This window comes from Salvelinus fontinalis, chromosome 32, assembly GCF_029448725.1.
Source record: "Salvelinus fontinalis isolate EN_2023a chromosome 32, ASM2944872v1, whole genome shotgun sequence".
Classification (NCBI taxonomy): domain Eukaryota; kingdom Metazoa; phylum Chordata; class Actinopteri; order Salmoniformes; family Salmonidae; genus Salvelinus; species Salvelinus fontinalis.
The window spans coordinates 41,562,907-41,578,178 of NC_074696.1; the positions used below are offsets into that span (position 1 = coordinate 41,562,907).

Sequence of the window (15,272 nt, forward strand, 5' to 3'; positions counted from 1 at the left end):
ATTACATTGAATCAACGTTATTGCACCAGTTTGTTCCAAGTGTGTTGCCATGAAAACAAGTAAAAAAAAAACAGAATAGCAACCTTGCATTGCAGAAGCAAAGCCAATAACGGAAATAATTGTGTTTTTTCTTAGTGCTGGAGGAAGATCGTTTCTGTTCAGACAACTTCAGACAGTGATCTGTTCTAGCATGTCGACACAGGTTGAATTGGCTTGCACATAGCCTATTGCAGGGCGGAAAATACATTGAATTTACGTCTGTGCTCAGTGGGTCGGCCCTCTTGATGGAATTTATATCGGCAACGTTCAAGAACGTTTAGCAACTGAACGTGGCCCAGACACTTCTATGTTGAATAGGATAACGGTGACGCGTCTGTGAAAATGGGTGGGAAATTATAAATGGCGAGTTGGTGACGAATTTGGATATTTGATCACATTAGCTAACTGTCCATATAGAGGCACGGAAAAAAACTCTGGTAAAGTTGTCGACACTGATCTTTTTAAAAATATTTTCCAAGATGAACAGAATTCTTCTCAGCATTTTCGCAGTTGGCCTGTGTTTTGCAGTTGGTAAGATAAAATAGTTTGTCAACTGTATTTGTTTGCTTATTTCAATCGTTGTTTAGTTAGCCTATAATTTTGATGGCCTAAACAAAATGTTTGATACCATTGTAATGAATTGGGTAGTCAAAATGATGTTCGTTTTTTCATCATTCGAAAACTATGTATACTTTCAATTTATTGCAAAGAGGCATTATAGTTTATCATATAAATAGGCAAGCTTTACATCTGAATACAATCAATTAGAACATGTGGACGTCTTAAGTCCGTATTTCTGATCTTTGCCCAATTATTGGCAAAAAAACTGGTCTGATTGGTCAAAATACCAATTATTAGTATATATATTTTTTAATATCTCAAATGGGCTGCCTGTGTAAACGCAGCCTAGTGTTTGTAGTTGAAGGCTCAGATTCTCCCATACGCGGGTTACAATAAAAATCATGACCATAGACCGTTTACAGGGTAAGGAAACCAGTTTGGGGGAACTGACCCCTTTATGAGCGAATTGGTCAGAATATTCAATTGTTCAAGACTAAATAAACAATTTCTTGCCTTTATGTATGACCCTTAGTTTATAGAACTTAGTCCCGCTAAACAAGTCTTCGTCCCCATCTCCGGTTTCAAACCACACCCTTACTATATGATTTTCTGCAGTTGTCGACCTTGATTGAGTTCTTCCTGAATTGTGAATATGTATTCCTCATGACCTTTACCAAATATTTTCGGGATCATTTTAGTGAAACTAAGACCTAAGAAAATGTAGTTATGCTGACTTCCCCTTTTGGCACGTAACTTGCAGAGTATCGGTCATCCTGAGAGTAGTGCTCTAGGGCAGTGGTTCCCCAACTTTTTATAGTCCCATACCCCTTCAAACATTCAACCAGTCAACCTCCAGCTGCGTACCCCTCTAGCACCAGGGTCAGCGCACTCTCAAATGTAGTTTTTTTGCCATTATTGTAAGCCTGCCACACACACACTATATGATAAATGTATTAAACATAAGAATGAGTGTGAGTTTGTCACAACACGGCTTGTGGAAAGTGACAAAGAGCTCTTATAGGACCAGGGCACAAATAATAATATATAATTTTTCTCCTTATTTAACCATCTTACATATAAAACCTTATTTGTTCATCGAAAATTGTGAATAATTCACCACGGGTTATTGAGAAGGGTGTGCTTGAAAGGATGCACATAACTCTGCAATTTTGGGTTGTATTGGAGAGAGTCTGTCTTACATCTTTTCCCACACAGTCTGTGCCTGTATTTAGTTTTCATGCTAGTGAGGGCCGAGAATCCACTCTCACATAGGTACGTGGTTGCAAAGGGCATCAGTGTCTTAACAGTGCGATTTGCCAAGGCAGGATATTCTGAGTGCAGCCCAATCCAGAAATCTGGCAGTGGCTTCTGATTTAAATAAAGATTTCACAGAACCGCTTGTTGCAATTTCGATGAGGTTCTCTTGTTCAGATATCGGTAAGAGGACTGGAGGCAGGGCATGAATTGGGATAACGAATACAGTTGTTTGTGTCATCCGTTTCGGGAAAGTACCTGCGTAATTGCGCACCTAACTCACTCAGGTGCTTCGCTATATCACATTTGACATTGTCCGTAAGATTGTGTTCATTTTCACACAAAAAATCAAACGATGGAAATACCTGTGTGTTGTCCTTGTTAATGCAGATGGAGTAGAGCTCCAACTTCTTAATCATAGCCTCAATTTTGCCCCGCACATTGAAAATAGTTGCGGAGAGTCCCTGTAATCCTAGATTTAGTTCATGATATGTAGCGCTGCCCATATCATTGCATAGTGCAGGAAATACACGAGAGTTCAGGAACCTCGCTTGAACAGAGTTAACCATTTTCACTGTAGTGTCCAAAATGTCTTTCAAGCTGTCAGGCATTTCCTTGGCAGCAAGAGCCTCTCGTGGATACTGCAGTGTACCCAAGTGGCATCGGGAGCAACTGCTAGCGCTATCACTCCACTATGTCTCCCTGTCATGGCTTTTGCACCATCAGTACAGATGCCAACAGATCTTGATCAAAGTCCATTTGATGACACAAAGCTGTCCAGTACTTAAAAAATATCCTCTCCTGTTGTCCTGGGTTCCAGTGGTTTGCAGAAGAGGATGTTTTACTTAATTGACCCCACATAAACGTATTGGACATATACCAGGAGTTGTGCCAAGCCCGCCACGTCTGTTGACTCATCCAGCTGTAACACATATAATTCACTGGCTTGCATGCGAAGCAGTAATTGTTTCAAAATATCTCCTGCCGTGTCACTGATGCGTCGTGAAAGTGTTTGATGAAGACATTGTCTGTATAGTTTTTTGGGCCTTTTCCCCTAGCATTGTCCCAGCCATATCTGTGACCACAGGAAGAATTAAGTCCTCCACAATAGTATGGGGCTTGCCTGTCTTAACCACTAGGTAGGTCACCATATAAGACGCTTCTAGCCCCTTCTTATTAATGGTCTCTGTTGCTTTTATACATGTCTTACTACTCGAAAGTCATCTTAATTCTCACTCAAAAAACTCTGTGCCTTATTTTTCAAATGGGCATGTTTTGTTTCTAAATGTCTGCGCAAGAGTGAAGGTTTCATTGAGTTGTGAGAGAGTACTTTTGCACGTATAACACACTGTGGCTGAGGAAAGGCACTACTCCCAATATAAGTGAACCCAAAATCAATGTAGTTCTCATCATATTTGCGCCTCTTCGACGGTCCAACGTCCCTGTCTGTTCGGTGCTTTCCCTGGTAAGGGGGCAGTAGCTCTTCGGCTGCATCAGACACAACTGTTAGTGTCCATGCTAGCTGGACAAACAACAAATGTAGAATTACTGATGTTAACATTGGATGTGTTCGTGGAAGCAGAACAACTTGTGTCGTCGACAGGTGCAGGTGTAGTACTGCTGGTAGTAGCAGTACTACCAGTAGAGCTGGTATGTGTGTCTCTGGATGTGGGCCTTACTTTTTTTTTAACCATTTATCTATTTTCAAGCAAACAGAATGAGCAGCAGCTACGTTTGGCTACATACGGTCCCATGAGAGAGTAACAGTTAATGTGATTGGATGTTAATTATTTGACTAGGCTACCTATATATTTTACTTTGTCATGTTATTTTGCTGAACACTAGATGGTTTCATTTTATTTTTGGCAGTGAAACAAGGCTACTCGGGCGAGAGAAAAACTTCACCCAAATGTATAGCCCGGTTGGAAAATATAAATGGAATGTTTGAAAATGTATTATTTGTTTTTTATTTAAAATATATATTAAGAATTATATATTTTGTAAATGTGAATCACATTTTTATTTGGCGTACCCCCGACAGCATTGCGCGTACCCCAGTTTGGGAATACATGCTCTAGGGTGTATTCACTAGGAGCCAAAAGGAATGAAATGGGGAGGGGCCTACCTCAGTTTGGAATAAACGGTTTCAATTGCCAAACATTTTGTAACTGTTTGCTACGGTCTTTGTCTAATGAATACACCCCTGGTGTCACAGGTTTGATTCACGGCCAGTTATATTGATGCCGTGACCCTGATCACTTAGCTGTTGTGTAGGCTAATAAGCCTCTTAGTATACTGTGTGGAGAGCAGGCCAAAGGGAGATGTCTGTAGCTCAGTTAGATTGAGCTCAACGTTGCAACTTCGTGTTAATGTTGTGACAGCGACATTAAGAAAGCAGTTCGTTAAGGTTAGGTGTTTGGTCCTAAGCCTTGTGGGTGGAAGGTATTGGCAATTACAGGAAGTCATATTAGTTTAAACCTTTCAGGGACAGTATGGAGTAAAACTAGTATATATTACTGACTACCCTTAAGGTAAAACGTGTTTGCTCAATTAGGGTTGTGAAGACTGGCTCTAGATCTGATTTGACAACTGCAGTAACGCAGGTCACGGGATTGATGGTATTTTGTAATTGTCAAATATACCTTTTTGATTTGATTTATTAGCATCCCTATTGAATACTTCCGATCCAGGCTCTTGGTTAGAAGACAGGACACACCATGGCAGTCTCAGGCAACATTGCCATCATGTGGACAACTTTGGTTTTAATGTTAGAAATCTGTATCAAGACTTGATTTGCTTATCAATATCCCAACACAAATGCCTTACTTTGAAGAGGATTCATTGAAATGCATTTTGACCAATGTTTGGTGTTTTGGAATCCCAGTTATGGTATCCATGGTTTCCATCATGGGGTCTCATAATGAACTGATAAACTCATTTGACGTAGTTGCAGTGAGTGAACTGTAGAGTGCAACAGTAGTCTGATTTGAACTGTGGTACTTGGCACTGTGGTTTGTGGTTATGGGCCCTGATCTGAAACCAGTTGAACAGAGTAACTCGATCTGCTCTCCTATTTGGCCACATACACAATACAGTATTGGTTCTTTCATTAAATACACAATACCCAACCTCTTTGTCAATGTTACTGTTCCTTCCAATTCCGCCAGCAGTATGTACCCAGGGTAAAAACTCCTTACAGGACATAAAAACGACACCAGACAATATACAAAAACATACACTGAGTGTACAAACCATTAGAAACAGCTTCTCTTTCCATCACATAGACGGACCAGTTGAAATCTATGATCCCTTGTTGATGTCACTTGTTAAATCTACTTCAATGATGAAGGGGAGGGAACAGGTTAAAGAAGGATTTTTAAGACAAAAGATTGAAGTGCCTTTGAACGGGGTATGGTAGTAGGTGCCAGGCGCACTGGTTTGAGTGTCAAAAACCGCAAAACTGCTGGGTTTTTCACGCTCAAAAGTTTCCCGTGTGTATCAACAATGGTCCACCACCCAAAGGACATCCTGCCAACTTGACACAATTCTTGGAAGCGTTGGTGTCAACATGGGCCAGCATCCCTGCGGAACACTTTCGACACCTCGTTGAGTCCATGCCCCCATGCTGTCCTGAGGGCAAAAGGGTATGCAACTCAATACTAGGAAGGTGTTCCTAATGTTTTGTACACTCAGTGTATATATGCCTGGGGACTGACTGTACAGGGGACAATACAACTGATGATCAGGTCAGTCCCCCCCCCCAACTATTTGACTACAATGTCCTCAAATAGTTGTCTCTTGTGTGTAATTATGACGGCATCACACTTTGTTCATGTAATAATAATTCCCCTTATGTGGTACATATAACAAGCCATATGGTTAATAATAATCATCAAAAAGCACTAAAGCAAAACATTTTGATAGTCCTAGGCCACATGATCATTATCTTGTAGTTGTACGAGCAGCTGTTTATTCATACTCAATGGGCACTGTGTCCGCAGTCCTCTGAAAGGTAACAATAATGACAGATGGTGGAGAGATGGTGGAGACCAATTGTGAACATCATCCCCGTGCTCCGTATTACCCAATCAAGGCTTGTGCGCTCATCCTTAACTTAACCCCTCATTGCGTCTGTAAATTACCTGTTGTGGCTTGAATACAGCCAAGTGTGTAAGCCAAGAGGCAGCTTTGTTTGCGAAACCTGACTGTTACCTGTGTTTCGACTGTATGAGTGTGTGTATGTGAGGCGGTGACAGTTTGGTGGTGTGAAAGGAACCAATTTGACAGGATTTCTGAAGGGGGTAAAGTCAAGGCGTGGCCCAAAACCTCCAGGCAGAGGCTGACCGAGAAATGTGCATCATGTCATGCATGACTCATTTACGTGATGTTGGCCTGTATGTAGGGGAAGAGGCATTCTGATTGAGGACAGTTGATTGTTTTCACTCTAAGGGCTGGTTTCCCAGACAGATTTAAACCCATTCCTGAACTAAAAAGTATGGTCAGTAGAGAATGTCTATTAAAATAGCTTTTTAAAACTTAATCTGTCTATCGGAAACCGCCACTTAGACAGCATTTACACAGGCAGCCCAATTCAGATTTTTTGACCAATTATTGTCAAAAGAGCTGATCTGATTAGTCTAAAGACCAATAGGTGGAAAAATATCCGAATTTGGCTGCCTGTGTAAACGCAGCCTGAATACATTTTTGTGAAAGCATTCTTGAGTGGGAGGGTTTTTGACAAGTGGAAGTTTACTTGTGCGCTGACATGTCTTACTCATCTGCGTTCTCTCTCAAGGATGTATTTGTCCTTCCCGGAAGGACACCTTATTTGTTATTTGAACCTAAAGAATGGAATTCAAACATTGATTGAATGATCAGATCACTTGGCAATCACTTTTTCGGGATCTTTAGTCCACCAGACAAAAGTTCAGACCACATTCTGCGCATGTGTATATATTTTCTACTTTATACGTAGAGAGCAGGGTACTCAGGTAAACGATGCTCGTTAAATAAAGTTAGATCAAAGCTGAATCGATGTCTGCAAGATCACATAATGATGGTCTTTGATATAAGTGGACACCCAAGCCGACAAAGAGATTCTGTTGCGTCCCTCTTTACACGTGATCAAACACCTGAGTCATTTGGTTGGATTGTGGGGATGCACTCAATGTACACAGAACAAAAATACACAACATGCAACAATTTAATTGATTATACTGAGTTGCAGTTCATATGAGGAAATCAGTCAATTGAAATAAATGTATTAGGCCCTAATCTATGGATTTCACATGACTGGGAATACAGATATGCATCCACTGGAAAAATGGGACTCAGGATCTCGTCACAATATTTTTGTGCATTCAAATTGCCATCGATAAAATACAACTATGTTCATTGTCCATAGCTTATGCCTGCCCATACCATAACCCCACTGCCACCATGGGGTACTCTGTTCATAACTCAGTAAACCGCTCGCCCACACGTTGCATACACGTGGTCTGCGGTTGTGAGGCCGGTTGGACGTAATGTCAAATTCTCTAAAACAATGTTGGAGCCGGCTTATAGTAGAGAAAAATTAACATTCAATTCTCAGGCAATAGCTCTGGTGGACATTCCTGCAGGCTCCTTCAAAACTTGAGACATTTGTGACATTGTGCTGTGTGACAAAACTGCACATTTTAGAGGGGCCTTTTATTGTCCCCAGCACAAGGTGCTGTTTAATCAGCTTCTTGATATGGCACACCTGTCACGTGGAAGGATTATCTTGGAAAAGGATAAATGCTCACTAACAGGGATGTAAACTCATTTGTGCACAAATTTGAGAGAAATAGCTTTTTGTGCGTATGGAATGTTTCTGTGACTTTACATGTTGCGTTCATATTTTTGTTCAGTGTATGTTTTGTTTTGTTTGTTTGGAACAGGAGTGGCATTTTCTTTGTAACCCGAGTCTCTTGTGAACTCCTTTTCCATGGGGTGTGACCGAAACCAGTGTTTGGGAAGGGGTTGGGGAGGGTCAGGTGTTGGCGTGGCATTTTTACAACCTTGCTAAGCAGCTCAATGTTCCTTGGCTCAATCCCAAATTGCTTAGATTATTTGTTGTTTTGTCAACCAGACATTCATAACTGAAGGCCACGCCATGTTTTCCCTCTTTTAAAAATGAAGTTGTTACCTAAATGTGACCAATATGCGTCGCTCATTTAAAATGGCAGCTCTGCTGTTCTGTAGAATCGTCCCATGATGACGTCTTTACCACTTGAATGGCATGAATGCAAATGGACTGAGTAACTTTACTCAAACAAGGAACAAACAAAATGGTGTATTTACTGTATGTGTCAATGTGTGCACGTCACCTACAAAGGTATGCCTTTCCATGATGGATCCAGTCATGGGAGGAGTTTGTCACACATGACTTCATGGACAGGTATTTAACTCCCTTTAGGTACTGCGTGTCTGTAGTGTTATTTGCATAAGTCAGAACTTGCTCAGGGACTTTCCGGCTTGCAACTAATTGGTTGAATTTATGGGTCTCACTGTCATTTGGTTAATTCTGTAGTTTATGGCGGACCATTCCTCCTCCAACCCCTAAAAGCACCAAACTACTCATTATGAAGGGCATAAGAATTATGGGGTCAAAGGGTAGTTCCCAGACCCAATTGGTTCTCTGTCTGGAGTGGCACTTACTGGGAAGCAGCCATTTTGTATTTCCCTATCAAGAGCTAAAGAGGGCTACACTCAAAGCATTCGCCCTGTGTCTTGAGAAGTGGACAAATTGTCTAACAACTATGCCCTTCTATGAACAAACATCATAATGACTTGCGCAGGTTGGGCTTTTCATCCACTAAAGTGCAGTCAGCAAAACCGGGGAGTGTCAACGGCTAAATCATTGTTTGACTCATCCCATGTTTAGAGACAAACAGGTCCCAATGACGTAGAATTGCATCAACAAGTGGTCAAGGGAGTTATCTACAAGAATGTTTACTTGAACATGAGAATTTGTACAATGGCATATGGTAATTTATTGCTTATTTTTTTTCTTTCCATCTCTGTTATCCCAGGCCAGGCTCTGAAGTGCTACAAATGTGACTTGGGCATCTGGGACTTGTGCTACACCACCGAAGTCAACTGCAATGACGGGGACAATTGTTTCAGCGGCGTGGGAAAGGCAGGTAAGGACCCAAGACCAAAGGACCCAAGGCCTGGCCGACACCGGTCATGGGTGGCTCATATGTCTTATATTTACATTGTAATAATTTAGCAGACGCTTTATCCAGAGCGACTTAGTCAGTGCATTCAACTAAGGTACTGTAGATAAACAACCACATATTGCAGTCATTGCAAGTAAGAACTTTCCTCAAAGCCGCTATCAGCAAAATCAGTGTTGGTAAGAAAAGACAAGTTCGAATGTAAGGATATTTGTTTATTTACTTATTTTTTTGGCTAGTTTGTTTTTACACCCCATAGTGCCTCTGTCCTCTTCAGAAGCAAACAGGGAAGGAAGACAACCTGCAAATATTCCTTTTGCAGATGCTTAAATGTCACTTTCCAGCATTCTGTCTTGCGGCAAAAGTTAATGAAGAACAACTTGCTTTTCATAGTTTGTCAATTTAAGAGGCCTTACTGTATGTGTTTGGCACGACAAAGCCTAAGTAATTACGTTTTTTTCTGTGTTCCTTTTCATCCACAGCTAAGTTTGTGGACGTCAAGATGAAAGGCTGCCTGAAAGTGGATGAATGCAACAAGACGACCACAACCAATTTCCCTGCCAGCTCCAACCACACAGTGTACAACATATTCAAGGCCTGCTGTGACAAGGACCTGTGTAACGCTGCCCCGGGCCTGCCCCGAATGAGCATCCTGCCCCTGGCCCTCGCCACCCTGACCACTGCCTTCATGACCAAAGTCCTGGTGTAAGGGGTGTATGAAGCCCTCTGTGGCCTACACACATACATATGCAGAGGTTGATATACATGTAGGTTGATGATTCACACACCCACACGCACTCATCAAACATTAGCACCAATCGGTCCGTGTGTATAAGAACTGCATTAAGTTTGTGTAATTTAGGCCAAGGAGGAAACATCTGTTAAAGTGTACCATATACCAGCTAAACTTCTAAATTATTTCTATTAAAGAATTTGATTTGTCCTTCATGCCTCTGGAAATCTCTCAATTTGTTTGATGAAATGCAGTTGTTCAAACACAGACTAGCTTACACAGACCCTTATTCAGTTGCACTTATGGAAAGCATTGGATTAAACCTCGTTTGTATGGAATGCTATTAACATAATTGAGCAGATGTCTTCAGACACTTTAGTAAGATGGAGATCGGTCAGTCAGCATTATATAACCAATGACTGTTCATACTGACAGACAATTCATTAATCTTCAATAGGGAGCTCGGCTAACAAAGACTATTTTCTATCTCTGGTGTTGGTTACGAATGCTTATTTCTAACCACTATTTCAAATTGATGTTCACTGTTAATTCTCCCATTATCCAGCCCCACTTGGTGTTGGGGAGCTCCACTGATCACTCAGTTTACAATGAATAATGCAGTTGCTGTGTGACCTCATATGTTGCCCCCATTCTTGAGCTACATGATGACCTAGACCATTGGCGGGCAACTCCAGTCCTCGAGGGCCTGATTGGTGACACACTTTTTTCCCATCCCTAGCAAACACAGCTGATTAATCAAATTGAATTCTAAACTGAAGATCATGATTAGGTGATTATTGGAGTCAGGTGTGTTAGCTGGGGCAAAACTGTGACACTATTCAGGCCCTCGAGGACTGGAATTGCCCACCCCTGACCTAGACCAAAGGAAGGAGGGACAGTTGCTAGACTGGTCTGTTTTGCCACGTTCAAAACAACTGGGAATTCGGAGATCTCCGACTTAAGTCAGTTCAAAACAACTGGGAACTCTGGGGGGGGGGGGGGGGGGGGGGACTAGCTCCGACTGAGGAAAAATCTATTTGAAAGATCATCCAAATCGGAATTCTGACTCGGGCCTCTTTCTAGAGCTCAGACTTTCTAACCCGAAGATCACTGATGTCATGATTTGACCTGGTATTTTTCAGTTTTGAACAAGGCATCTGTTTCTAGAAAGGGCAAACAACAATGTGGTTCAACTTGTGTTGACTAGGGATTTAATTGAATTCCTTTTTGCCTAAAGTAATTATTGTATTTATCTGGCAAGATTAGAATGTATACTGAACAAAAATGTAAACGCAACATGTAAAGTGTTGGTGAAATAAAAGATCCTAGAAATGTTCCATACGCACAAAAACCTTATTTCTCTCAAATGTTGTGCACAAATTTGTGTACATCGCTAGTGAGCATTTTTTTTCCTTTGCCAAAATAATCCATCCACCTGAGGTGGAAGCTGATTAAACTGCATAATCATTACATATGTGCACCTTGTGCTGGGAACAGAAGGCCACTAAAATGTGCAGTTTTGTCACGCAACACAATGCCACAGATGTCTCAAGTTTTGAAGGAGCCTGCAATTGGCATGCTGACTACAGGAATGTCCATCAGAACTGTTGCCAGAGAATGTAATGTTATTTTCTCTAGCATAAGCCATCTCCAACATTGTTTAAGAGAATTTGGCTTCGTTACCTGCGGGATTGTCTGAGACCAGCAACCTGGACAGCTGATGACACTGGAATATTTCTGTCTGTAATAAAACCCTTTTGTGGGGGAAAACTCATTCTGATTGTCTGGGCCTGGCTTTCAAGTGGTTAGGCCTATGCACAGTCATGTGAAACCCATAGATTAGGGCCTAATTCATTTATTTCTATTGACTGATTTCCTTATATGAACTGTAAATCAGTATATTTTTTGAAATTGTAGCATGTTGCGTTTATTTTGTTCAGTATAGAGTTAAATAAAGCTTTTAAGTGCTATTTGTGTTATTGTTATTGGGATTCTTTTTTAGGTTCATTGGAGATTTGTCTGTGGTATTTCCTTGTTTGGGAAGAACTGTGTACTAATTTAATGTTAGCTGTGTACTAACGGGAAATGGGTTGACTGATTTATGTATATCTGATCACTTTTTTTGCTTGTAAAACCTTTTTTAAGCTGGAAATGTGTATACTATATTTGGCTGCAAAATAAGTTGCAAGAATTCAATACATGTTTAAAGCTTCTACAAAATCCCCTGCCTTCTGAATGCTTTGCTATTGTCTATTGTTGTCATAACATTTTTTCCACTCCCAAACAAACCATTTTTCAATTTGTGGCTTAGCAGGACATACAGGTTTCCTTCTTCCCCTCCAGTGCCCACTCATACCAATTCAAAAGCTGGTGAAAACATTGTCAAAACATTTCTATTGTCACATATTTTCTATAACATGCCTATGTGTTCAGTAGTCAAGTACAAGCAGTATTTGCTAATAACCCAATATTAGTATTGCTAATAACCCATCCACAACCGTCTGGGGCCTGCACCCTACCCTAACTCGCAAATAGGCGGATAGAAAATGTGCTTTAGGCTGCAGTAGGAGACAGCGGCATTATCTTTTGACAGGGGATGCAGATGAATTTTTTGTAAGTGTAATTTAGATTAGCCGATTAAACTCAATTCCACAATTTACGATGAATGTTGAGCAGTGACTAGTGTAGGCAGACTGGTGCTCCAAAGTCACAAAAAATAAACAACATTGTTCTGTGTGATTGAGGGCTATTATTTTGGAGCTGAAATCAGTAGTTTTTCATATCTTGATTGTATTCCTTGCAAAATACGATTGCAGTTTTGAAATTGCAGTAAAAGTGCAGTAACTGCAGTCAGTGTTGTAGTACTCAAGACCACACAGTGTCTCGGTGTCAGATACATGTGTACTTACATAGTGTCTCGGTGTCAGATACATTTGTACTTGGTCTTTACTCGGTCTCGAACAGTGAGGACTTAACATCTTCCTGAGACCAGCAGAGTAGAAAACAGAATTATGTAACTTCCATTTGGTCAGCGCATAAAACCGCTTCGCCAAATATTCTTGAAACATGAATACATTATCTTAACAGCCTTCATATAGACATGTTTGAGCAGTGGTGAACCTTCAGTGTGTGACCGGTTCCTCATTCTGAAAGGACAGCAACCATAATAACAGCACACAAGTGAGAGAGCCCACTTTGTGAAACACAAAAGGGCCTGTGGTGTAGTGAGTGCTATACTGAGGTATAAGCAGTATGCCCACTTTTTTTGTGGGCATTGCATATACTCAGTGGCGACCGGTCATTCAAGGCAGGTGGGGCAGAGCGTTGGGGTTGGTAATGTTCTCTAGTTGCGCCGTTATTGGCTCAGTGTTCTGTCACTCATGGGGACACTAGGTCACCGCTAAATCTACAGTTGAGCTTGAAAATTCAAGCACTTGGGTGCTGCCATAGAGTTACATTAGAAGTACCCATTCAAGAAGGCTCAAGGTCATTGGCCACAGATAAAATGAAGTCAAATCACATTATATCTACAGTAACTGTGATTGGACTGATCATGTCAACATCATACTTTCAAAATCTTAGCTAGCAAGCTAGTAATCATCATCATGAATCAAGTTGACAATCTACTGGCACATATTTTTCTATCCTTGTCATATAAAGAGAAATAATGAAGAGAAATTATAGATAAAATGTATCAGTGCTCATTGGCTATTGGACATAAACATTACACAACAAGTTGGAAATTGCAATTTCAGCAATGAGCGGTTTGGATGGAATCAGTGGCTAACTGCAAGCATGGCAAAGCAATCACTAGCCTGCTATTCAGAGGAGTGGGTGTGTGGTCCAAGTCTGGGTTTAAGGGTCTTTTTTCAAAGCTTAAAAGGATAAACATTCAACATTGGCCAGGCTGACAATCAATCAATCAATCAAGTTTATTTTATATAGCCCTTCGTACATCAGCTAATGTCTCGAAGTGCTGTACAGAGACCCAGCCTAAAACCCCAAACAGCTAGAATGCAGGTGTAGAAGCACGGTGGCTAGGAAAAACTCCCTAGAAAGGCCAAAACCTAGGAAGAAACCTAGAGAGGAACCAGGCTATGAGGGGTGGCCAGTCCTCTTCTGGCTGTGCCGGGTGGAGATTATAACAGAACTATGCCAAGATGTTCAAAAATGTTCATAAGTGACAAGCATGGTCAAATAATAATCATGAATAATATTCAGTTGGCTTTTCATAGCCGATCATTAAGAGTTGAAAAACAACAGGTCTGGGACGGGTGGCGGTTCCATAACCGCAGGCAGAACAGCAGCAAGGCCAGGCGGACTGGGGACAGCAAGGAGCCACCACGCCCGGCAGTCCCGACGTATGGTCCCAGGGCTCAGGTCCTCCGAGAGAAAGAAAGAGAGGAGAAAATTAGAGAGAGCCAAGATTTTCAAAATGTTCATAAATGACAGGCATGGTCAAATAATAATCAGGAATAAATCTGTTGGCTTTTCATAGCCGATCATTAAGAGTTGAAAACAGCAGGTCTGGGACAGGTAGGGGTTCCGTAACCGCAGGCAGAACCGTTGAAACTGGAATAGCAGCAAGGCCAGGCGGACTGGGGGCAGCAGGGAGTCGTCATGCCCGGTAGTCCTGACGTATGGTCCTAGGGCTCAGGTTCTCAGAGAGAAAGAAAGAGAGAACGAGAGAATTAGAGAAAGCATACTTAAATTCACACAGGACACTGGATAAGACAGGAGAAGTACTCCAGGTATAACCAACTGACCCTAGCCCCCCGACACAAACTACTGCAGCATAAATACTGGAGGCTGAGACAGGAGCGGTCAGGAGACACTGTGGCCCCATCCGAAGATACCCCCGGACAGGGCCAAATAGGAAGGATATAACCCCACCCACTTTGCCAAAGCACAGCCCCCGCACCACTGGAGGGATACCTTCAACCACCAACTTATAATCCTGAGACAAGGCCGAGTATAGCCAACAAAGATCTCCACCACAGCACAAACCAAGGGGGGGCGCCAACCCAGACAGGAAGATCACGTCAGTAACTCAACCCACTCAAGTGACGCACCCCTCCCAGGGACGGCATGAAAGAGCACCAGTAAGCCAGTGACTCAGCCCCCGTAACAGGGTTAGAGGCAGAGAATCCCAGTGGAGAGAGGGGAACCGGCCAGGCAGAGACAGCAAGGGCGGTTCGTTGCTCCCGAGCCTTTCCGTTCACCTTCACACTCCTGGGCCAGACTACACTCAATCATATGACCTACTGAAGAGATAAGTCTTCAGTAAAGACTTAAAGGTTGAGACCGAGTCTGCGTCTCTCACATGGGTAGGCAGACTGTTCCATAAAAATGGAGATCTATAGGAGAAAGCCCTATATCCAACATGACTTCTGCCACGCTCAAAATAACTGGAAACTCGGAACTGGAAAATCTCAGACTTCAGTGAGTTCAAGACAACTGGAAACTCAGACAAAAATGCGCAC

At 41.9% G+C, this 15,272-nt stretch overlaps 1 protein-coding gene across 1 annotated transcript; it reads left to right on the forward strand.

Moving 5' to 3' along the window:
- Nucleotides 1-407: 407 nt before the first annotated feature.
- spaca4l (sperm acrosome associated 4 like) lies at nucleotides 408-9,999 on the forward strand. The gene is made up of 3 exons (XM_055894712.1): nucleotides 408-570; nucleotides 8,910-9,020; nucleotides 9,539-9,999. The coding sequence occupies exons 1-3, from the start codon at nucleotides 519-521 to the stop codon at nucleotides 9,763-9,765; spliced, it is 390 nt and encodes a 129-aa protein (XP_055750687.1). The 5' UTR covers nucleotides 408-518; the 3' UTR covers nucleotides 9,766-9,999.
- The last annotated feature ends 5,273 nt before the right edge of the window (nucleotides 10,000-15,272 follow it).